Source organism: Falco rusticolus, chromosome 5, assembly GCF_015220075.1.
Source record: "Falco rusticolus isolate bFalRus1 chromosome 5, bFalRus1.pri, whole genome shotgun sequence".
Taxonomy (NCBI): Eukaryota; Metazoa; Chordata; class Aves; order Falconiformes; family Falconidae; genus Falco; species Falco rusticolus.
The window spans coordinates 60,859,220-60,882,822 of NC_051191.1; the positions used below are offsets into that span (position 1 = coordinate 60,859,220).

Here is a 23,603-nt window from a genome sequence, read left to right on the forward strand (position 1 = left end):
TTTCTCAAGAAGCAATACTTATACAAGCAATGATGTCTTGAACAAAGACTCTTTAACAGTGCTGTGTAAGTTCTGCAACCATTATTCATTCTATTAAAAAGAATTTGGAATTTATAGAAGCTCCATCTCCCCTGACTGGCACAGTTTTCTTATTACAAATTAATTCCCTGCCAAAAATAGTTTGTTTTTATCTGATGATCCAAAGCAGTTCCTTTGATAGAACAGTAAAAGAATTTAATCATTTATTTATTAAAGTAACCCATAATTTGGAAGAAAAAAAAAAGTAGACAACTGGTTTCTTGTGAGACTTCAAAAATGAAGTACATCGTTATAATAACGAGATACTTGGAGTTTGCTCAAGTTGATACTACTCATACATTAAGATCTAATTAAAACTTTTAATTTTAAAGAAAATCTATTGGCTGATTTCCCAAAAGCATGTAAGGCTCCTATGGACAAACCAGGCAGTGGGAATCATTCCAAGTTTTTTCCTTACAGCAATATCATTTGGGGAGTGCAAACCCTAGCTGTAGGAAAATACTGGCAGCTCAAAGTTACAGTCAATGTCCAGTAATATATAACCATAAATATGATATTAGATACAAGCTGAAAGGTGTGCATTACCTCATCGATTTTATTTATTTATTCATGTGGTGTTACATTTGCATTCTGTCATGGAGAGTTTGGTAGTGACACCGTGTGGACTCTCTCCAAAGTCTGAATACCTCCCTAACGCCAATAAACAGTCTTACATTTTCCTACAGTCTGGTATCCCCCACAAAACAGTTATTGAATATAACCTGCCTCCAATTAACATGTCGCTCTGAATCACAGCCACACAATAAGGATCCAACAAGCTCAGCTTTTACAGAGCTGAAACCATCCTGCAGACAACACTGAGGTTTGGCCAACATAAAAAATGACCAACAAAGGTAAAGGTGGAATTTAGTATTTCACATTACTGCTGTCTCCTATAACATAAGAACCAAAGACCAGAACCAAAACTCTGTGAGTGGGCTGCTAATTCCCAGGGTGCTGTGATCCAAACTGACCACTTGCACAGTGATTACTTAGTTATATAAGAAATGTAAAATACATGGCATAACTAAACCAAAGCTTTGGTTCTAACTCTACTCTGGATTTTAAATTAAGCTCTTGCTTCCTTTCTGCATGTTCTATAATCTTTCCTTGTACTATGCCTGTTAAGTATTTTTAAATCTTGTGTATTTTCTCAGTCTACTAAATTGTTTTTCAAGCGTTATGCAAACTTCCAAAGCAATTGCATAGAGAGACATTAAACAAAGGGAACACCAACATAAATTTTGAAAGAGAAGGCAGCATATTTATATATCCTGGTAACATCGAAAAGGACATATAAGGTTCATGGGTTCATCACACAGGGCATTAAGCAAACAAAAATGAGAGAAGTTATTTCCCAAAAGGCTTGCAATCATCTCAGACATGTGAGGGTTGGAATGAACTGATAAACCAATCCCCATTTCTCTTCAGTCTTAAAATGATAAAGCAGCAGTCTGCTTGCTCTATTTTCAAGAGATTAGAATCACAGAGAAATGGAGCAGATACTTAATCAAACTATTTCCTTTTTGACGTCATTTTCTGATCCTAACCTGCTTTTGCATCTGTCTTCACTGCGTAATATTATAATCTTCCTTCTCCTATGTGTTTCTTCCTTTCTGGCACATGAAGTCCCTTTCACCCAGGCTCCATCCCATGGTACTCTTTTCTTGGTACAGTTCAGCTAATGAGAGTTTCACGGCACTTCATGGAATGATCTCTTTCACAAGCACGGTTCTGTCTTCAGCTATGGGTATTTTAATAACGACCAGATAAGCATCGAGCAGACAGAAGTTCCCACGATATGGGTGACAGCTGTTCCAAGCACCCACAAGCAGGTTTCTTCTGTCTGGGAAACCCTCCTATGTTTGAAAACCCTAGGGTTACAGTAAAAATTGTCAGATCATGTAAAATGAAATCACTCCTATTATGATAAATCTACGTTCTGTGCACATTTGTTGTCAAAACAAGGGCTGAAACATTTAGCCCAGCCTCAAAAGATTTCCTGCAATACTGGCACACTATTGCTCTATGGAAAGTTTACGGAGCCATTATTTTCTCGGTCTTTTTCTAAATACATTGCGAATCAAAAATACTCCTGAAATCACCCTCCTCCAGCATGTGCTCCACAAAGCCAATTCACCTGAAGTGTTCCAATTGCTGTCAATAGGAAGCGACAATGATGTACTGCAAAACTCCAAGGAAATATAACCAGATAAGAGCTTCTTTTAGTGGGTACACACAACCGAGGAACTGTAGTAGCAGTCTGTAATAATTGTCACTTCTAATCACCATGGGAACCAGAGGTCTACTTTGCAGAAAAAAAGATCAGCAGTGACTCACTGGTTGCTTGGGAAGCATGATTATCGAGAATCACTAGACTTGTGTGGGTGACAGGGAACAATACGCTAGTGATGTCATGTCAACCACAGCCCAATACAACAGAGACTCCTCTGCTAGACATGCAGGATGAAATCAAGTAAATTAGTACTTCGCCTTTCTGTTCATTAGAGACAAATTTCACCTGTATGTTTTTCTGCACCTTGTGTGGACTCTTTGCTATGGGACGTTTTCACTTCTGGTGAATGAAGTCCTAACTGAGCTTACACGGGGCTTTAGCAGGTCTTCTGCAAACCTCTAAGTGACAGATTTAACTCATGAGAAGCACAAAGGTTTGAAGCTATGTCACATCCTCTGAACCACACTGTGATGTGGATGGCACACACACGATGGGCCAGGATCTCCAGCTGAACTACCCATAAACTGAGAAGTCAGATCCTTACAACCAAGCTCCAGGTTCCGCATTAAGAAAGCAAAATAAATGCATTGTCTCATCATTGTAATTCAAAGGAGCAGCTGCCTTCAAGGTGAAATAGTTTGCACTACTAGACCAAAATTTGCAATCTAACAAGATATTTGGATTGTTTTTCAGCTAATCACAAACCATGCTTTCAATCCTATGCTTTGATACTCCAGAATTTTTCAAGATTCAGCTGTCTGAGTTATGTGAATTCAAGCATAATATTTCTGGGCTGTCAAAGAATCTCAAATCTGAGAGTCTGAGATTCTAAAGCCTAAATCCACCATCTTCGCTAAACTGTTGTCACTGGCTCCTCAGCTCTGGCTGGAGAAACAGTGATAACTGCGAAGGAAATGGTATTACAACCCCAATATTAAATGTTTCTTCTTTACAAATGGTAATTCAAGATGTTTTGACAAAAATAAAGTATATTCCTTAATAATAACACTGTCATTCAATGGCTCCTTGTGTTCTGTTCTCAGTTCTCACATTGAACCATCGTTTGAGTGCCTAAATATCCTCCAAGGATGCCATCAAATGCACAGCTGGCAGCTGGCATATAGGGTTCCTTTTGTTTTCCTCCTCCTAACAGAAATATCCATAGATTGTAAGTTATGAAAGAGAGATATACTCATTTGTCCATGAAATGTCATGTCCTTTTATTAACAAAGGCTTAAGAAATGCTGCTCACCATAGAGGAATTTTGATGAGCCAAAAGTCAGTTCCCTAAGTGGAATTTGGCCATGCCAGAATACAGTGTCCTGTCACACAGCTTCTAGATCTGTGAGTCCTTGGGCAAACAAAAGACAGGAGTCTGCAAATCTAAGACAAGAGCATGGCCCTAGCTCTCCAGTTTGATGGGTACAGGCCTGAATGGCACAAATGAACTTATATCTACTGCAGAGGCTGCAGTCCATCATACTGAAACATCTGTCAGTTGATCAGTAAGCTTTTGAGATGAAAAGATGCAAAGGAACAAAAATATTAAGAAACCACCATACCTCCCACACATTCAGAGGATGAATCATTAAGAGGCCAATTCTGCAAAGTGCTCTACACTTCTCTGCAGCTCTGCACAGGAAAAATTAAGCAATGACGTAAAAAAGAAAAAGTACCCTTTGCAGCTGTCCCACCACCAGCTGCTAGGAGCTATTCATTAAAGATCACCTCCTTCTTTCCTCAGCCCACACGGGAGTTCAGATGTCAGTAGCAGAACAAGTGAAGTTCGAATTTAGCCCTGTCCACCTTTTTGATGATTCTTCTCAGCAACTGAAGGATAAAGTGGACAAATAACTGGCGAGATTACTGGCATCTGTTGTGGCCTTTTCGAGCACTAGCTGAACTATGATGTATCCTAGGATGACTGGTACTTTTTCTGCTTTGGGAAAGGCAATCATGACGAGGTCACGCATGGGCCTAATTGCTTTGTACTAAATAAATTTGTGCTGTGCAAACCACTTAGACTATATGTGGAATGTGCAAACTATACCCTTATGCTGTGGGAAGCAGGTGGGAAGCAGACCTGCACATTTAGTACTCAGGGCTATTTGAGTTCTCATCAGCTTGGTCTGCAAGAACAAGACTCTGCAGATGTAATTTACAGACATTCATTCATACTGAGATATTTTAACACCATCTCTTCAAGCTTCTTTCATCTTGGTTCAGGGTTGAAGGGGTCAAGAATGAGATGCGTATTTGTCTTCAGGAGCTGGAAGCCTGAAATTGTTGATAACCCAAGTAGCAGATTTCTAAAGAATAGCAGTAAATAATGTCACAGATGATACTTAAAGGATGACAAGGAAGGAGTATTTTTAAATACTTCTTTTTAGAGGCCTCACACTGAACAAACTATGCCTCATTTTAAAGCCAGAACTGCAAGTTACTGGAAACCACAGTCAATGGTTGTTCACTGGTCTTAACAGATATCGGTGAAATGAGCAGGAATCTCATGGTTCACCAGTGTATCACTTCGTGTCCAAATTTTCCATTTTGCTTTTTTCTTTTGATTTTAAAAGTGGTTATTAATCTACAGTAATATATTCATGTGGAGTGAGTTGGGCTCTTTTTGTTTATTTGTTTGTTTAAAGTGTATGGCATATCATGTCCTATTAAAAAAAGTTTGAATAAAGAATTATGCAAAAGGCTTTAATAATTTAAATACCTGTTCAGCCATATGGAAATGTACAATCTGTTTTATGTTCTGTGCGAAATCTACATTGCTCTAAACTTACTGAATTTTAGAACCTCCCATATGTTATTTTATACAACAATTTGCTAAAGTAATAGTAACACTCATTGTGTTACAATTTGCCATCCTGGAGATAAGTCAGGGATACAAAACTCTAATAGTGATCAAAAATCCTCTACAGTTCAGGAGGATGCAGCACTGGAGTTTAGTCCTGCTATCTCTGAAAATACTATCACTTCATTCTTACGCAAGGAAATGTCACTGTAATATCACACAGAACAGAAGACATAATAGTTTGGCTCATGTGTGGTTTTTTCCATGTAATGCTTTATAAAAGAGATAAAGCTGAAGAAAATAAAAATGGACACATGAATATTACAATGAAGTACATTGTTCTTATTTAAATAAAATTGCTTGAGCAATATCTTTTTAAAAGGCGAAAATTAAACACTAATATTTGTCTCACTGTATAAAAGTGACAGTAATAACTATAAAGAACCTGACAGTCTTATGCTTATTTAATCTTATTCTTGTTTCCACAGCAAAAATATTAAAATTTGCAATATTACCAAAAAGATGCAAACCTGTCAAATATATTACTCTGAAGTAAATTAACAATTAATTTACAGGAACCTACCATAGGAACTATTAAATGGACAGTAGTAATGGTTTTCTATATAAAATTATCAAAAATTGTTGGAGAAAATATATGAAGCGTAGCAGATAGCTGATGAAATCTGCAATATGGCCACAGAGAAATAAGTTGCAGATCATCAAAGTTAGCTCTTGTGCAGAAACATCCACCACGAGTTCACTAATTTCATTTTTCACTGGAGAACAGCAGGAGGTTTCCATAATGCAACCATCATAGGAAACTGATTCAATGCTGTACTTTAAGTTGTACCCGTAGTTGGAACTTGCAACAGTTTAGATTTTTTTGGTGCTCTGATCTCTCTTGCTCTCCGGAAGGCTACGTAAATATAAAAATCTTCAGCACAAAGACAGCTCTCTGTAAAGCACTGGTGACCGGTCTTAGTAGAAGACTGTTCAAAAAAAGAAAGGAACAAGCATATTTAGAGAGATTGGTAAAGCAATATTGGTAAAGCAATACAGTTACACTCTATAAGTAAACCACAGAACTAGGGCATCATTAGAAGCTGAGAGACTTGCAGTCTGTGACCTGCAGTCACAAACATAAATTTGTGGAGCTCAGAGGATCCTTTGCAGATTTAAAAGTGCTCACCTGCATAAGTCAGCAGCCAAGCCTGATCTTGCACCAAGGAAGGCAAAGTGCACTTTCAGCTACTCTGAATAGCAAGAACTGTCCAGTCATTGATTCTACCCAACGTCAGGCATTTAACTAAAGCACCTAGACATGGACCTAATTAACCCAAGCCCTATTCACCAACCACAGATGGAAAGCTGCAACCTCAAAGTGCTTCACTCTTGCCCAGGTCAAGGGTGACAGCGTTCCTAGCTTAGGCATCTCAGCCAGGTTGCTGAAATTAGGAGTGATGACCAGCTGAAGGTCTCCCTGTATATGAGTGCTCCTAGCAGAGTCCATGGAACTTTAACCATTCCCACAATTAAAGATAATCAGTATATGTGTGTTCTGCTCTCCTAGGCCTGCGTCCAGCACCAGGGACAGCCAGAACTGTTTCTGGCTCTTCACCTGAATTAGGAAAGGGTTCTGCTTCCTATGGAAATTGTTGGCAGTTTTATAATTTCCCCCTCCCCACTGGCTAGACGTTAAAACAGCTCCCTTTTGAAATTTGTCAATGTTTATTTAGATCAAATTCTGAATGGAAACTTAAGTTTGTTTTCTTTTTCTTTAGGCGTGAACTTGCAAAGGACTTTTTTTTTTTAGTTAGTTGAAACTCTAAAGTCAGGAATACAGCCTATAAATTTTCACTGCCCTATACTGGCTGATGGAGAACAAAGTCCCCACAGATTCTCCCATAGCAAAAGGAAAGCTCCCGTAGGTTATAATGGGTGCCTCTCCGGTCCTCAAGGTCCTCCCTCAGAGAAGATGTTTTTTGACTGCAAACTATTAGTTCCTGGGAAACGCTTTGTCTCTACAGATGCTGGTCTATGCACTGCTGATGCACCTCGCCTCTCATGGGATGTCTCAGTACCGCTGCAGGAATAGCTGTGGTGTGGTTGAAGGTGAATACAAAGACATTTGACTTTTATCTATTCCCAAATGGAGTAATACGGAGTTTCCTTGCTTCTCACTTCTCACAACAAAGGTGACTTTACCCACTTTCTAATTTATGTCTGCACCACCAAGATCCTGCCCCTGGTCCAGCCTTTGGACAAGTTATGTTGCAGCTGGAGAAGTAACTGGGCAATTTCTAGACCACCCAAGAGCAGCACAGGAAGCACTGCCACCGTGTTTCTGATCGACAAATACATGCCAAGCACAGAAGGTTAATTAAGACATACCGTACCTCCAGCTGCTTGCATCTTGAGGTGTTCATTTCCTTCTAATCTTGATTAGAAAATAAAAGATAAAGATGGTCAATACATTACACCATATCATTAATTTAGAACACTGTTTAAAAAAACTATGCAACGAAGGTACTAATGTTCCAAAACCAGCTGTTATTTTGGTTAATAGTGTTATTGTTCTTAATTTTTTTGTTTTGCAGTCAATTTTGAAGCATCCGCCAGTACTAAACTCTGTGCTGTATGTTGTATTAAATCTAAACAATATGACATTATTTCGTAATTGTATGTTTACAACTTCTCTATTAAGTACCTATAAACCTGATGCCTTTTCCCACTGTTCGAAAATATCTCATGGAAAAGAAACAGTTTCCACTGGGTTTCATAAGAGAAATAAACCTGAAAGCAAGCACTTACTAACTGTTATTACTGGAATTCACCACAATGCAAGTAAACATCTTCAAAACTAAAAATAGCATTGAGGCTCTGCAAGCCTATCACAGCTTCTTAGTCCTAACAGGGTTTGAATTCACAGAGCACTCAGATCATGGAGAAGCTGTTCAGAAGACAATGTACCACATTGTCAGCCTCTGCTCTAGAATCCTTCTGCAAAAAGTGTGTTAAAATTTAAATAAACGGGAACAATCACTTTAATGATTATAAATAGCCCCACTGCTTTAAGAGGCTCCAAGGCTAGCCAATCTGTCTGAAATAATAATTGATTTTAAAAGGAAATACATCATACTAAATAAAATTAAACTGAGAAAGCAGAAATGAAATACGCAACCTCCCGATACCTTTCGGTGCAGCCTTCGTCTGACCAGAAACCATGGCAGCCGCATCGGATGGCAGGCCAACATACACACCACCGTAGTTCCTGATTTAAAGAAACAATTAAGGAGACATCAGAGCTCAATTTTAACACTTCTCCCTACAATGTCAACATCACACAGCAGCATTACAAAGACCAGGACGGTCAGAGAGGAGGGCATCTCTGCATGAGCATCCGCAGAGGAACCCTCCCTTCCCATGGCTATGGGAGAAGTGCATATGAAATGCCACGTGCTTGCTAATATGGTGCCAGGCAAAAAAAACCCTTGAGGCTATCTGTAACTCGTAAGTGGGACCCAAGCCCATGAAAGGAGCTATTTTTCACTCAAGTTTCTAATATTCTTCATGAAATCCCAACTGTCTTGTGACAATAAAACCTGCCTGCCCAGCTGCTTCTAGGCACTGAAAACATCCAAGGAGGATACAGTCTGAGGACAGAGCCAATCCGATAGTAATGTTTGACACTGGGACCACCAAGGCACCTCACTTCAAACGACACACACCAATTAAAAAGCACTTTGACCTCTCCTCGTCAATAAACTGGACCTGCATGCCTCTGCTTAGGGCCACCCTTGGAGAAGGCTGTTAGCAGGAAGGAGCACAAGGGTGTTAGGTACTTCCATAGCCCAACCCTCTCACCTTCACGGCCTTGCAGAGCATACTTTCTGGTTCCAAGGCCTGGATGAAAGGCAGGGACCGATGCAGGGAGTCGAAAACCCGGGTCCTCCAGAGCCTCTGCTGTGCCTGGAGCCACTTGCAAAGACTCCCATCACACTGCTCTGCCCCGTTAGATGCCAAATAAATCACACCTCCTCCAGCCCCCAGGGCTCTGAATGATTCCTGATTTGTTTGATGATAGAGTCATACTTCCTTTGATTTCCAGCCCAGCAGAGATCTCACACAAGTGCTGATGCCATCTTCTGTGGTGAGGCTGGTGTGCAGGAAGAGGTCGCTGGCCCTTATTGAGCACATCACCCACAGCCGTGAGATAATGTGCTCTTCTTTCCACAAAGTTCCCCCCTCCTCATCTCACTAACATGGTGGGGGGATGCATCAATACTGGGCTCTGTGTAAGATTTCCTCCTCTCTTTTCTTTTTTTCTTTTTCTCTGCTTCAGTGTTGGTGGGAATTAGGAGGAGGGAAGGAAGGTTGTACATCTGGCAGCAGAACTCACTGCAGCCTGCTGCAGATAAAGCCCGCCCTGGTAGAGCACCTACCTCCTTTTGTCATCATCTGATACGGACTCTTCTGCTCTGTAACATCAAAAGATACAAAGCACATTAGCAGATTGTTTCTTTCAGGTATTCCATGATCATCAGGGTAGATTTAGAAGCAAGGGAAGAAGGGGATTATTACTGATCCCAGTTTAATTCAGGTCATCAAAAATTCAGCAAAGTATTCACACAGGCACAAAAACAGTTACAATTTTCCAATCTAATGTACAGAAGGAAGAAAAGGATTGAGAATACATGCAGCTTACTTTTCATGACCCCTGCCAGTGATGCCTGAAAGTAGATTTGGGAGCTGCAACAGGTAAATAACACTCTTCCTGAGTGAGTCCCCACACATAACAGGAACACAAAGGCTCTGCATATAAGAGGAACGGGTCTGGGCTGCTATTCCACCAAAAGAGGACTGGAAGGGACTGGGTATCCATGCTGGCATGGGAATGAGGATGAAGAAAAATAAACTTTCACAGCAGCTGTGCCAAAATATGTTATGGAGCCTCTCCACAAAATAAGGTACTGTAATTCCTGAAGTCAGAGTTGTTTGCAAACCACGTAACTGTTACTAATCCTTTATGAATGGGCAATTACTTCTCTTTTTCCTTTAGGGTAAAATCACAGGTCAATCTGTAAATCGATAGGGATTCACTGAGGTTTGATTCCCCCCACTAAAACACTGTCCAGCGTAGCTGAACTGGAGCAGGGTGTAAAGTAATTGGCATCGATGTGAAGGCAAACATAGTATGGAAAAGACAAAAATGTTATTCTTACTCCCTGGGGTATAGTGCCTGTGCTGTAGTCTCAGTCCATGCCCCAGTGTCAGTCTTCACACAAACCACTCACCCGCCTTTGATTAAATACTTGGACTCTGGGCTCTGCTTGCATGGCTGGGTATGGATCAGGGCAGCAGATGTGCTTTAGCTCGGTCTGCCACCTACCAACCTAGCAATAAAAATAGAGGCAAGATAACTTGGGTGCTCTTAAATCCACAGACATCCTTCACTCCTTCCCTTAGCTGGGGGCAACTGTGACAACTGCCCAAGGAGTCCTCCACCACACCCGCTCGGGGAGCCACGAGCCATGGCCACAGCAGCGCCCGGGGAAGGCTGCAAACAGCAAACACCATGACCCAAGGAGGGCTCTGCTGTGGAAATGCTCATGCATGGGCTCTTCACCCAGATATCCTCACCTGAATATCCCCATTGAAGGACCAGTTGCCTGGACTATGTGGGCAATGCAAAGATACTCCCCATCTTGAGCTGATCCATTAATTTCTCATCTGCTCCCCAGCAATAAAGCTGAGAACGGGTCTTTACCCAACATTAGGGCTAAATTGATACTGTAGACTTGAAAGGCATTTCTTAACTATGATCTTGATCAATAATATATTTTTACTGTGATTTATTTATTCTAAAAGGTAGATGTGCCTACTGTTTAATCATCGGGGCTGTATGCCATTACTAACCCCTGAAGCCAATGGGATTTTGGCCTGAAGTTGCAGAGAACTCGTAGAAAGATGAAGCCTTAAATGCAAGAAAACATCCCTTAAACCTCAGTCAGCACGCTCCTGGCAGCGTAACAAATGCCTGAAAAATACTGTTACAAGTTGGAAGCTACCTTACACTTACCTTCTTCCTAAGCAGCAGAACATTACCAACTACGCTTTCTGTGTCAGCACAGTGTAAGGGTACACAGGTCCTCTTAATAGTAGAGGTTTGGGGTAAACCTAAGGATGCTGCCATTTTGCTAAATGCTGCTCACACAGGGCATAGCACGGAGTGGGGTGAGCCTCCTCGTCTGCTGTCTTTGTCTACAACCTACCACTTAAGAGACTGAGCAATACACTCCTCACTCTCTGGCCCTCCTGCCACTCCTCCCTGGAGGAGCCGGTGCCATTTCAGAAGGCATTTCCCACCTCCTCTGCCCCCACGTAGCCTAAACCACCTTGCAGTCAGCCCTCACGCATGCAGGGACACCTCTCCTTGAGGACTGTGAAGCTGCTCTGTCCTCATGTGGGCCAATTCCAGCTGAAGAAAGTAGAAAGCCTGTGTATATCAGTGGGTAGAAACAAGGACTGTATTTTTAGTAAAAAAAATGAATGACACTACTTTAAGAAAGGGACTTTGTGTGCCAAAAGACCACAAACAATCATTTCTGTTGAACCAACCAAACGTGTCACAGAATTGCTTTTATCATACAACTGGAAACATTTTCTATAATCCAGATTAAACATTGTCCAGAGAAAAGAATCCTTTAAAAGCACTGGCAACTTCATGCTCAGCCCCAAGCCTTAAAATGGAGTTGTAAGAATAACAATCAATATTGTCCAACAGGAAATTAATGTCAATGTTTTTTTTAAGGAAAAAGTCTACTAGGCAATGGGGCTATTTTCTTCTGTTATAGAAATGCTTTGTAATGGGGCATCCAGTGATGACCATTACTGTCACTCTCTCACCAAAACAAATTATCCAAGCCTATGATTAAGCAGACTAGTTTTTTAAAAAATACTTTGCTTTCTTCCTTTCCTCTTGATAGCTACAAATTAAAGTCTAATTTTGAAATATCTTTTCCCTTAAATGTGCAACAGTGAATATAATCTGGGATTGTACAGGCCACAGCTCTTGAGCCGGGTGTTGACTGGGTGCAATCTGTTGTAGTCCTGCTAGGAAAGAGGTGAGCAGAGACAGGAGGAATGTGGGAGCTTGAGAGGGAAAAGAAAGAAAAATTCTGGTGATGGCACTTTAGGAAGAAGTAATTTTCCACCCCTTCCTAGGGACTCCTAAGCAGCATGGGAAGGGGTGCTGCTTCAGTTTATGCATTACACATATTCACCCACCCCTTGCCTTCACACACTGTAGCTTAAGGCCCCATTTTGAAAGATGCCCACTAACTCCACATGTCCAAACGTCCAGGTGCCAGCTGAGCTGCTGTGGCAGGTGCCGCTTTGTGCCCAGGCGGGGTGAACATGGGTGGCTCCAGGAAGCAGAGCTACAACTGCAACCACATGGGAACAAGAATGGCAAGAAGTTCCTTTGGTTTCGGCAGTGCTCCCATTGCCTCATCTCCCAGACTCACAGACAGGGTGTGGGGATATGGGAGCCCAGCACATCCTTTCCCTCCCTACCTCCAATGTGTCTCTAGCTTCTTCTTATGCCAGGGATGAAGGAAGAACCTAGCACAAAAAATCTCTTTAAATATCTCCATTTACAGAATCCTCCAGGAAGACCAAGCTAGAATAAGCTTTTCTGCACCAGGAATAGACAGCAAAAGGACCTTAGCAGTCCAATGTGCTTTGTACTGATCTGCTGCCGTGTCGCTGCATCTTCCCTCAGATGCTGTTGACATCTACTGCTGAGGAACGGAGAACGTGATTTTCAGCAGGTAGCATAGGTGGAGTCCTGTAGCCGGCAGGCGGATTTAACAGCAAATCCACATAACTGCATTCGGTTTTCAGCTAGAATAAATGTTTCTTTTCATAAGGATCTGTCTATCCCAAGAGGCTTCCTGTTGCCCTCCTAAGTCTGAAAACCACACTTGGTTCCACTGTCAGTTTTTACACCCCTCAGTCCTATATCTATTTGATGGTAAAAGAAGCTGCCATTTTTCACCCAATATTTTAAATATCCAATGACAGGCATTCAGCTTAACTCATTCCATCCACATTTGCCTTACTTTTACAACTCTGTTCATGCTGAGCATTATACAGATTATTTCTGGCCATGCTCAGTAGTTCTGCCAGAAATGGTTCACTAAACTTTGCACAAACAACAGACTACTTCTTAGTTTCTCAGCTTTTCTTGGGAACAAGGGCCTGTCATTTGTATTTGATGGATTTCTTCCCAGTATTTTGAAACAGCCTTGAACTGCCGTGTCCTTTTCTTCCTACTGCTATTAATTTTCCTCTGAATTTAGCCGCATTCTGAATATCACAGGCATTGCATTATTTTCTAGCATATACCTTACCCCTCCTATATCTAAGCTTTTCCAGTTAGCAGTGATGTACTTCTCTTTATGAGTGGGGCTGGAGCACTGGCTGAAGCCGGACAACAGATTCACCATTGATTTGAGGGTTAGAATACACAGGGAAAGATCACATTCCCAGAACATACATCCTTCTTGTCCCCACAAAGCCCTTGGTGTCACAGCACTTAGCACAGGAAGATCGTACCATCATCCCTATCTTACTGGTGGAGAAACTCAAAGCCCAGAGGGCAAAGCAGCTTCCCCACAGTCATCCCCAGGAGGGCTCAGAGTGGGATCCAGCCCTCCCTCCTTCTGCATGGCTGCTCACTCCAGGAGAAGCTGGTGCCTCAGCACTGAGTCACAGTAAGAAATGAGAAATCCTTGGAGTTAGAATGACCAGATTCTGTATCAAAAAGTAAGCTGTAAGAAAGGACACACCTAAATGCTTTTCTGGACCAGAATCAATATGAACTGAAATTTGACAGCTAAAACACATGTGGGTTTTTAAAGGAGTTTTTTAATCTTTAGCTGAAAAAAGTGTAAAGCTGAAAAGGTGTAAAATTAAAGCTTGTGTGGATCTGTAATGTTAGTTAATATAAGCCTGCTTTGCTCATTTCCATGAAACTAATATAGTTTTTCTGGTATTTCACTTGCTTCATAAAAATTTGTTGTTAAATATTAGGATGATTGATTTAGGACTTTTCAGGTCATCACTGCTAATTCTCATTAATAGATCTATGTTTCTAATGTCTGACAAGAAGGCTCAACCATGCTATTACTCACACAGGTTGTTCGGCTGGCTCCACTATGCTTATCTGAATGAGTAATGATCCCAGGATTGACCCTGACACTTTGTTGAAGTCTGCACTAGTAATCAGTTTTTTTCTAAGTTATCCCAATACTTTTTTGAAACATGACAGATGATCAAACACCAATAAGTAGGATGTTCCCAGTTTAACTCCTAAAGCCTGGCCCTGCAAACGCTTATACACACATAAACTCAGTTCTACATGTACCCATAGCTTTAAGCACAGAAACGTGCCTACTAAATTCATGATTTAATTTAACAGTGCTTGGAATTTTGAAATTTAAAACTACCAAAAAGCAAAGAAAGAGAAGCAGTTCTAAGTCAGTCACTTAAATTATCTAAATTGAACAACTAAAAAAGGCCCTAATATAAATTCAAATCAGTGGGTTTGTATATGTAAAAGTCTTGAGGGCATGGATGTCGCAGGCTGTATCAAGAAGAGGTTCCTCATAAGCTTGCCTTCTGTAATTTATTGTCTGACACCAGAAAAGTGACTACATGGGTAACACAGATCCCAAAAGTATGTGTGACAAGTGTTCATCTGCCATGTGAGACTTGTCGTTAGTTCTCAGCTGTGCTCTGTAAGAGCAAGGATCAGGCTGTTGTTAAGTTCTTCTCTCCACTTGTTTATCTGACTTGACAGTGCTAATTTCTACACCAGGATTCCTCCATCTAATTAGAGTAGTTACTCTAAATTAAGTAAATAAAACTGAAGAATGTTCCTATTTCATAACATGAAAATCTTTCTCCAGTCTCTCAGTCTCATACTCTAGTGGCAAATACAATTATATAAAATAGAAGGCAGCAAGACCTCAGGAGGACTTCTTCAATATTTCCTTTGACAGGAAAATAAATTTATGGCTGAATAAAGCTGTTCCTGCACATTTCCACATCCACAAATGAAAAATGGGCTGAGAAAGGCTGATCTTTTGCTGCTGCTGCTTTTCTGAAAACCAGAAATTGGCAAGAAGCAACAGGCACTAGAGGTTCAGACCTTCCCCCTTTAAAGAAAAACAGGATGGGTAGGGCTGCCCTCTGCTACTCAACAGATACTCAAAGATAAAGGAGAGAAAGAGGAACCCATAGATACTATCTTTAATGCAGTGAACAGCTAGGGAAGGTGAGTACTTTGAAAAGGAAGTCTGGATGGGTTACTGGGACTCCTGTAAAGAGAGGAAACCTCAGTGGCTTTTTAAATCTCTCACAGGGCTTGGGGGAAATTTATGTGGTCGCTTCAAAGAATGACATGGCCTTTGGAAGAAAGTGTATTGGTACGTGACAGGGAAGAGGGGTCTGAAGTAGCTTTACCACCTTTGGGAGACAACCCTCTGAACACAAGCAGAGAAAAGACACTTCTATTAGCAAAATAACAAGGGAAGGAATCTGTAGAAAAGTAAACAAGACATGAAGTTGTTTTGTGGAGATGAAAGCTCTCATTAAAGACAATAAACATCTGGTGGTGTTGATTATATGTTAGGAGCCATGTGAATCATGTATGACTAAATCTAGTATAAGGCTAGTAGGACTGAAGGTAAGGCCAGAGTTACATATCTGAAAGATAAAGTACTTACACATCTTTAGTAGTCCCTGTGGCACCTAGAATGAAAAAACAAAAAAAAAGTGCATGTTTACAAGATAATGGCATAATCCTCTACACTAACCAACAGTACAGTAAGCATTTTCCTGCCTTTCTGTCTTAATGCAGAAATAGCAACAGGAATTTTCTATAGCCAGAGAATAAGTTTCTCATGATTGTCTAGTTTATCCTTAATAATTATCTATATTATCTCTTAAGTCTGTCACACTTAGATCTGGGCCAGATTCTCAGTGGGTGAAAATGATGCTGATGTGGACCAGAGTCCAGGTGCAGTCACTCAGGATGAGAGCAATATACGATAAAATCCATCTTTCTGAATTTTATATTCTTCACTTTTCTGTCTTCTGGTGGTTTTGCCTGCTACACAGTCGCCACAAGTAACCAAGTAGTTACTCCTGAATGCCTGTTTATTTTGCCATTTGATTCAGTTGTAGACTTGGCACTACATGTGTAAAATGCTGCTCCATTCTTCCTGCCAGATAAACAAAGTTTTATAAAACAACTAGACAGAACAAATATAAACATTGGGACACAATCCTTCGGAAGCCCTGGACATCTAAAGAGATCAACCACCCCTTAATTCATCTTGCTATTTAGCGAAAAAAAAACAAAAAGACAAAAGCTGCCACATGGCTGCCTGATCTCAGTGATTGATTTTTTTTCTTTTTGGTGATTCAGATGCTTCCTGCTGGGAGAGGAACATTCACTCAAGTACAAACTCTTTCCTGTTCCTCCCAAGTTATTAATGCCATGTTGCTATTGCTGGTGTATCATTCAGCTGAGTAACCAGCAAATTATCCCTTCTATTAATTACACAAGCTCAAGCAGACATTAGAAAACCTTTCACTTCTTTTCCTCTTCCTCACAGTACTTAGCTGGAAGAGGTTATCTGAGCTCACTCTGAAGAAACGACAGTTGTCAATCTAAAAGATTTTATGGGTTTGGAGGTAGGTTGGGATTTTTTTTCAGCCATGACACTTCATTTCTTGAAAAACTTTATTTTTGCTGCTGAAAAGTATCCATAAATAGCAAATACCTTTCATCTTGCTCTAATGTGTAAGAATATGACTTCTGAATCCTTATTTTGAATGCAGAGAGAAAGACAGAGCCCTGCAAGGCCTTCCGGCACTGTCTACCTGAATGAACGGCTTGGATGGCAGGAAACATCTCCCTTTACTCTTTAACACAGTATCACTCTCAATTCCTATGGCTTGATTATCCCTCCTTTTGCAGCAACAAAATAGACTAGACTTGTTTAAGACTGTACACATTTGTTTTATTAGTATTGCTTCCAAAGTCAGAAAAATCTCAGTACAGCTACATGTGTCAGAAGAAACTCTTAATTAAGCTGGAAGCTTGTGCCTCTAAGCACAGTAAGCTCAGGTCCTCAATTTAAAACTTTATTCTACCAGGCAGTTTTCTAAGATTTTTTGGCTTTATAGGCACATCTACATAGTACCACATATAAACCCTCCAAATTAATTGTGTCCAGGCAAAAGGCTAGCATTGCAGCACTGCATGCAAGCTCAATCTCAGCCAATGTAGGAAGATGCTTTCTGCTACCCAGGCTAGTTCTTCCAGAGTCAGCTCAGCCATGTACCCTCAGGGCACCACCCTGCGCATCCAGTCAAAGCCTAGGCACCAGTAACACCTCAGACAACGTATGCCTTGAGAAGCCTAGATCCATTGCTGTAGCTAGCAGGACTTTGTTTTTTCCCCCAGAAGAAACTATTCCTGTGCTATGCCTGTTCTGCACCAGAACCACAACTTTCTCATTTTGTCAGCCTAAGCTCACTGCAAACAAACTCAGTTTCTCCAGAATGGTTCATAGTCCTTTGTGAGGCCTTTGCTGAGCCTTTTCGAGTCTGAGCTGAGGTCTCAGCACTTTGGATCCTCATTTGAATAACCAAAACCTTCCTTGCAAGAAGTATACAAAAAGTACAAAGTTAAAACCGAAACCTTAGCTGAGTGAGAAGAACTGTGTGCCCACAGTACCGATACATTTCCCGGCGGAGATACTCAAGTTCCAGTCAATCAGAGGCACGCCTCAAGGCCATGCCCAAGTCCAACGCCACAGCTGTCTGCAGGGCACTATGGAACACATACCTCCGCGCTCTGAGGACAGGAGCTGTATCTCAGACCCATCCCCTTGGGCTTCGTGTAGAACTATACAGCTATGAACCTGTGTTTGAGAATGGAGATGCCCCACTAGCGTTCACACCCAGCAGCACTTGTTCCCTTTGAATATTAAGAGGGTACCACTGCTGGAAAATCACTGCAGTGTTTTGAAATGCACCTCACACAAAAACATGGAGAACCAAGCATAATAAAAATAAATTAATTTTTTTAAGAGGTTGTTTTTATTATGTATAATAAATAAGTAAATATAATAAACAAAAAGGTTTTTTTCTGTTGTTTTTATAAGCACAAAGAACCAGGTTATCCTCACTTCCATTGACAGGATTCTATTAATTTCAGTGTTGATATTCTCACTAGCAAAAGTGAAACAAGAGTTTGGTCCAAATTCATTTGAGTTCCACTAGAGTACCTGAATATAGATCTGAAAGTATTTCCAGTTCACAAAACAGTTTTACTCCTGGAAGAGTTCTGAGCTTGCAAATGAACATCACTTTAGTTAGGTGGCCTTTAAGTAACGCTAAAGGTTTTCTTCATTAGGGAGCCTGAACACTCCTTATACATAGATTTTATTTCACAAGGAACCCTGTAACATCTCAGTATGTACAGGCGTGTTTGTTTTTAAAGTCAAATCCATTCACCCTCACCCCTGTTACTTCACTGACATGTTTCTCTAACCCTTCCATGTTTAGTGAGTGACACATTATTTTATAGCTGCTCAAGTTCCTCCTGCCAGAAGTTCAGGCAAAGAATCTTGTTTATTACCAATTCACAAATGATGCATAGCACCATAGTTCCATAGCACCAAGGCTTAGTGCTCTTGTACCCACAATGTTTTAGATATGTGACTGGAGAAAAGCCTCATATATTTGAAAGATTGTCCATTTTTTCCCACTATAGCAGCTTGGCCTAAACAAAGGCAGCACTTGACGCTACAAACCATGTCTTGATCGGCTCATGGTGGTCTGGTTTTCCAAAACCTGCCTAACCTCAGCAACAGACTGAGGGGTAGCCAGGAAGCTGCACCCACAAGTAATAGGCAGTACTGAATTGTGCTGAGTGACCTCTCTGCTCTCACCATCTACATAGCAGGACCATGGGTGCATGGTGGCATTTTAGAGCTGCTGGAGAAGGAAAAGTACAGCTTGCAGAATAAACAAGCCATACATCACTCTGAGGCCAAGTGATTACAGAAGAAAAACATTCTGTCTAGAGTAGTGGAGCTGTGATCCCTTAAAAACCCATAGCATTTAAACAGTCACAAATGAAGGACAAGAACACATTCCAAATCATCTTCCATTCAGTGAGAGTGAGTTTTGCACTTTCAAAACAACAGCAGCTTGTTACTGGTGACATTGCAGGATTTCAGTAAATGCAGGACAAATGCAAAAGATGATTGAAAGAAATTGATAGCCACAAATGATACTCCTCTGTGCTGAGAAATACATCATGAGTGAATGTGGAAGACAGAAATTTCAGAAAAAACATAAAAAAGATAAGAGGCAACCACTTAGCTGGACAAAAACATGGATACAAAAAATGCCAGTATCTGACTTCAAAGCAGATTATGAAACTTTTCCCATTTTTCCATTAATTTTTAATGTTCTTGCAAATACTTCAAATTGTTACAAAAATCAAACAAAAACCTCAAGTTACACATACACGCGTGCGACAGTTAAGATTACAAATGAGTTTTCTGTTGTAGGCTCCTTTCTGATTTGCTCCAAGACAGCAATATGGAACCAAGTCCTAACATCAATGAATTTGTTCTATCTATACCCCAGAGTAACCAAGGACAGAATTGTATCAATTTACTTCAAATTGATTACTTCTTCATCTCATCAGGTGGCAGTTCTGTACATAGACTTGACCTGATTGAACATTAATTTTAAAGACTACTTGCATTTTAAATAGACTGGCAGGATAGTTTCCTGGGCATTCCACCGAACCTGAAGTTAATAAACCTGTTTAAACTTGCTGTGAAAGTTCTCCATCCTAATTTGGCGGTATTTTAAGTTCTCCACAGACTAACAGCTTCCCTGTATATTTTAATTAAGGCTAGACTGCCAGCCTCCACTGTGTACCATAATTTGAGGTGCTGTCATTGCTACTACAATTGATAGAGAAAGGAGGAGGCAGTTAAAAGCTGTTAGTGAAGCAACACTAGAATGAAGGGAAATGCCTTAACTCTGAAAAAAAAATATTAATGCTTCAGGGCATATTTTTAAAAGACCAAAAAAGAAGAGCTATTTTGGAGCTTTTAAAACACCAGGAAGTAACGTGAAAGAAGGATATGTAAAACGAGGTAACAAAACATCAGGAAAAGATCAATGTGTTCATAAAACCTTCTACGGGTAATGGGAAGTTTAAAAAATAAGTGCAATCCATCGATAACACATAAAATAGCTAAGTGATTTAAGAAGGGTGTGTATACATCAGTTTACTTGGGCAACAGAAGTTGCCATTTCTCAGTTGGAGCCTTTTGCCAGTGTCTGATGGTCTGGAAGGAAAATTTAAACTCTGTGAGTTGTATCGGTGTTCTGGAGTACTGCACCACAGAGAGAAATGTTATTCTAGATCATGTCTATTAGCTTAGATCTCACAGACCATAGGGCTGAGAGCTCCTCTGATGTCATTCTATGCCGTGAAACTGAAGGTAATATCATTAGCTGAACTATCATTACATATACGTCTGCTTAGGAAAAATTGAATTAGACTACAACAGAAATTTTACCAGAGTAAGAAAACTGGAACTAGTGAAACACATTTAATGAATTCCGTGAAGTATGCTACAATATTATCCTTAGTCATATAATATGACAGAGAGTGTTACAGGTTAATTATATGTTATGTACCTCCAGCTTTGACATTACTGACTGCAGAATAGTCATAACTTTAGCACTAAAGATGTAGTCATGCTGTGCATGCCACCAAATTAATTTGTATTTACACAGTATTCACATATTTTGGTAAAATATTGAGTTGCACTTTCCTTAAAAGCTCTAGGATTCCGGATAAAAATGGTATGTCTTCTCCTCATAAAATAATTTTATTTTTATTAGACACACTTTATAAGGAATGCTAAATGGGAAGAAAAAAAAGTAGACATCTGACTTCTTACTTTTATTAGCAGTTGCTTGTTATTTTAGGACCATAGAGTGCACAGGGTTATTCCTGACTGACAGTGGTGAAAGTGTGAAAAGAACTGGACCTTTCAGAGCTGTATTTGCTTTGAAAAGGTCTATTAGTGCAACAGTAATAATTCCATTATACTAATTATGTGTTTTACATGGCATTGCTTTTTTTCACCTGCACTAAGCCATTAGAGATCTGTGAACTATTTCTAAAGAGGAGGCAAAATGTTGTCACAAAATGCAAGTTCAAGTGTTTACAGTACAGGTAAGTTAAACTACCAAAGTGGTCATACCTTCCGTGAAAATACTGTACGAATCTACAAGCCAAAAACTGTTGAAGAACAAGAAGCCTTTAACGCAACAGTGGACACTTTTAAACAAACAAACTTAAAGTTCAAAATAATTCATTCAATAATACTGCTGTCAGAGTTAGTCTATTTGACATTTATCCATTTGTGTCCTGGTACAAGTTCCACAGGGTGGCCAGATCAAGATTAATTGAGCAGCTACCACAAAGGGACTAATAACCAACTCCAAATCTTCCTCTGAACGTCTCCGATGCATGCTCTGGTGCTTTTATGCAGCAAACAGAAATGGGACGTGAACAAGCATCACGCCAGCAGTATGAAGCTACATGGGTCATATACTGAAGCAACTTCCAGTCACAGCAATGCAGGAATCAACTAATGGGAAAGAGTTAATGCATGTAAACAGGACATCTCTAATAAGAGTGCTGGAAGGTCTGACGAATTCATACAGTGCATTCCTTATGGATGGGAGAGGCCTCTGATAGATACACATGATACCTAAAACTTCATTTATAATCATTTAACAGAAATCAAGTAAGTATTTAATGGCAGGAAAGCCTCCTCTTCCCCTGTGAGTGCGAACTGCAGAGTTCAGTGGGTAAATCTGCAACACACCACACAAACATACACACATACACACAGCTTGGAGAAGGTATCACTCACACTCAGAAATATGCCCAGTTCTTCAAATCAGGACTAGCACCACCTGAGGCACCACCGAAGCTCTGGATAAAGTGAATCAAAACAGTTAAGAGATGGACCAGCTGGTCCAGCCACTATTTTGCTGTTTATTTTCAAGAGGTTATGAAGCTAATGAGTGCATCTGAAAGACCTAACACAGGTACCGAAGCAGGTGGCAATGTTTGCCAAGGGCAGTTAGGATGAAAAATGATTGAGAAATGCTTGTATTTCTAATTATATGGTGAAGGTCCACTCATCAATTTCTATATACTTTCTTTTTTTGCGGGGGCTGAGGGGGAGGAAGAGCACAGTAGCACCATCTTTCCAGACCTTATCTCGTTTGAAAATAACAACGAACAAATAAGGGAGCCAGCTGGAGGCACCAGCAAGTGGCACACATTAACGTGCAAAAACCCCTCAAACGTGGCATATCCTCCAACTTCTCCGGCAAGCAGAGAAGAAGTGGCACAAAATCATTTCAGAAGTGGCATTCGTGGCCTTATAGGGAAGCAAAGAGGATGGCGCTTAAACCCCCGGCGGGATCCTTACGTCCAGCTCCTCGCTCGGGCTCGCCATGCCTCGGACAGCTGCTGCTGGAGGCGGCGAGCCTAACGACAAGGCGGGCGGCAGGAAGGCTCCGGTGCCCCCCGGAGCCACACCGCCCTTCCTCCCCCGGGCAAGCGGACCAGCCTCCGCAAAGAAAGATGCTCTCGCAAGAGCGCGGGCAGCGACTCCCGACGCTCGCACGGGCACCCCTGAAACCGGGGGGCTGCCGCCTGCGCGGAGGTGGGGGTGTGCCCGCCGCCCCCCGCCCCACCGCCCCCCGCGCAGGGCTGCCCGGGGGATGCTCACACCGCCGCGGGGTGCTCCCACCGCCGCCCCCCGCGCAGGGCTGCCCGGGGGATGCCCACACCGCCGCGGGGTGCTCCCACCGCCGCCTCCCGCGCAGGGCTGCCCGGGGGATGCTCACACCGCCGCGGGGTGCTCCCACCGCCGCCCCCCGCGCAGGGCTGCCCGGGGGATGCCCACACCGCCGCCTCCCGCCCGGCCCGGCCCTACCTCGCCCGCCCGCGCCGCCGGCCGTGGAGTTGCCGCAGCCCATGGGCGCTGCCCTGCCCGGCGCTGCGCAGCGGAGCTGTGCGGAGCGGCGACAGGAGGCAGCCAGCTGCGGGCGGAGCCGGGTGGGAGATAAAGCCGAGAGGACCCCTCCTCCTCCTCTTCTTCCTCCTCCTCCTCCTCTCCCCACCCATCGCCCGGGAAACGGCCGGCCCCGAGCGCCGCCGCCCGGCCCCAGCCCCGGCCCCTCGCTGCGCTCCCCGCCCCCCCAGGGAAGCCCCCCACCTGCCCGAGCTTTGCCCTGGGCCCCCCGCGCTGGGGCTGCCCGGCCGGGGTGAGGCTCCGCGCAGCC

General features: G+C 41.9%; 1 protein-coding gene across 4 annotated transcripts; it reads right to left on the bottom strand.

Moving 5' to 3' along the window:
* Positions 1 to 603: 603 nt before the first annotated feature.
* On the bottom strand, positions 604 to 23,414 carry C5H12orf75 (chromosome 5 C12orf75 homolog). 4 transcript variants are annotated; one of them, XM_037390314.1, is made up of 6 exons: positions 23,255 to 23,414; positions 15,911 to 15,935; positions 9,560 to 9,595; positions 8,309 to 8,388; positions 7,514 to 7,549; positions 604 to 6,106 (listed from the first exon to the last, which is right to left on the bottom strand). In XM_037390314.1, the coding sequence occupies exons 1-6, from the start codon at positions 23,295 to 23,297 to the stop codon at positions 6,096 to 6,098; spliced, it is 231 nt and encodes a 76-aa protein (XP_037246211.1). In that variant the 5' UTR covers positions 23,298 to 23,414; the 3' UTR covers positions 604 to 6,095. The 4 variants fall into 4 exon arrangements, with proteins under 4 accessions (XP_037246211.1, XP_037246210.1, XP_037246213.1 ...); XM_037390313.1 differs by having other exon boundaries at positions 7,509 to 7,549; XM_037390316.1 differs by having other exon boundaries at positions 6,023 to 6,106; positions 7,514 to 7,554.
* Between the last annotated feature and the right edge of the window lie 189 nt (positions 23,415 to 23,603).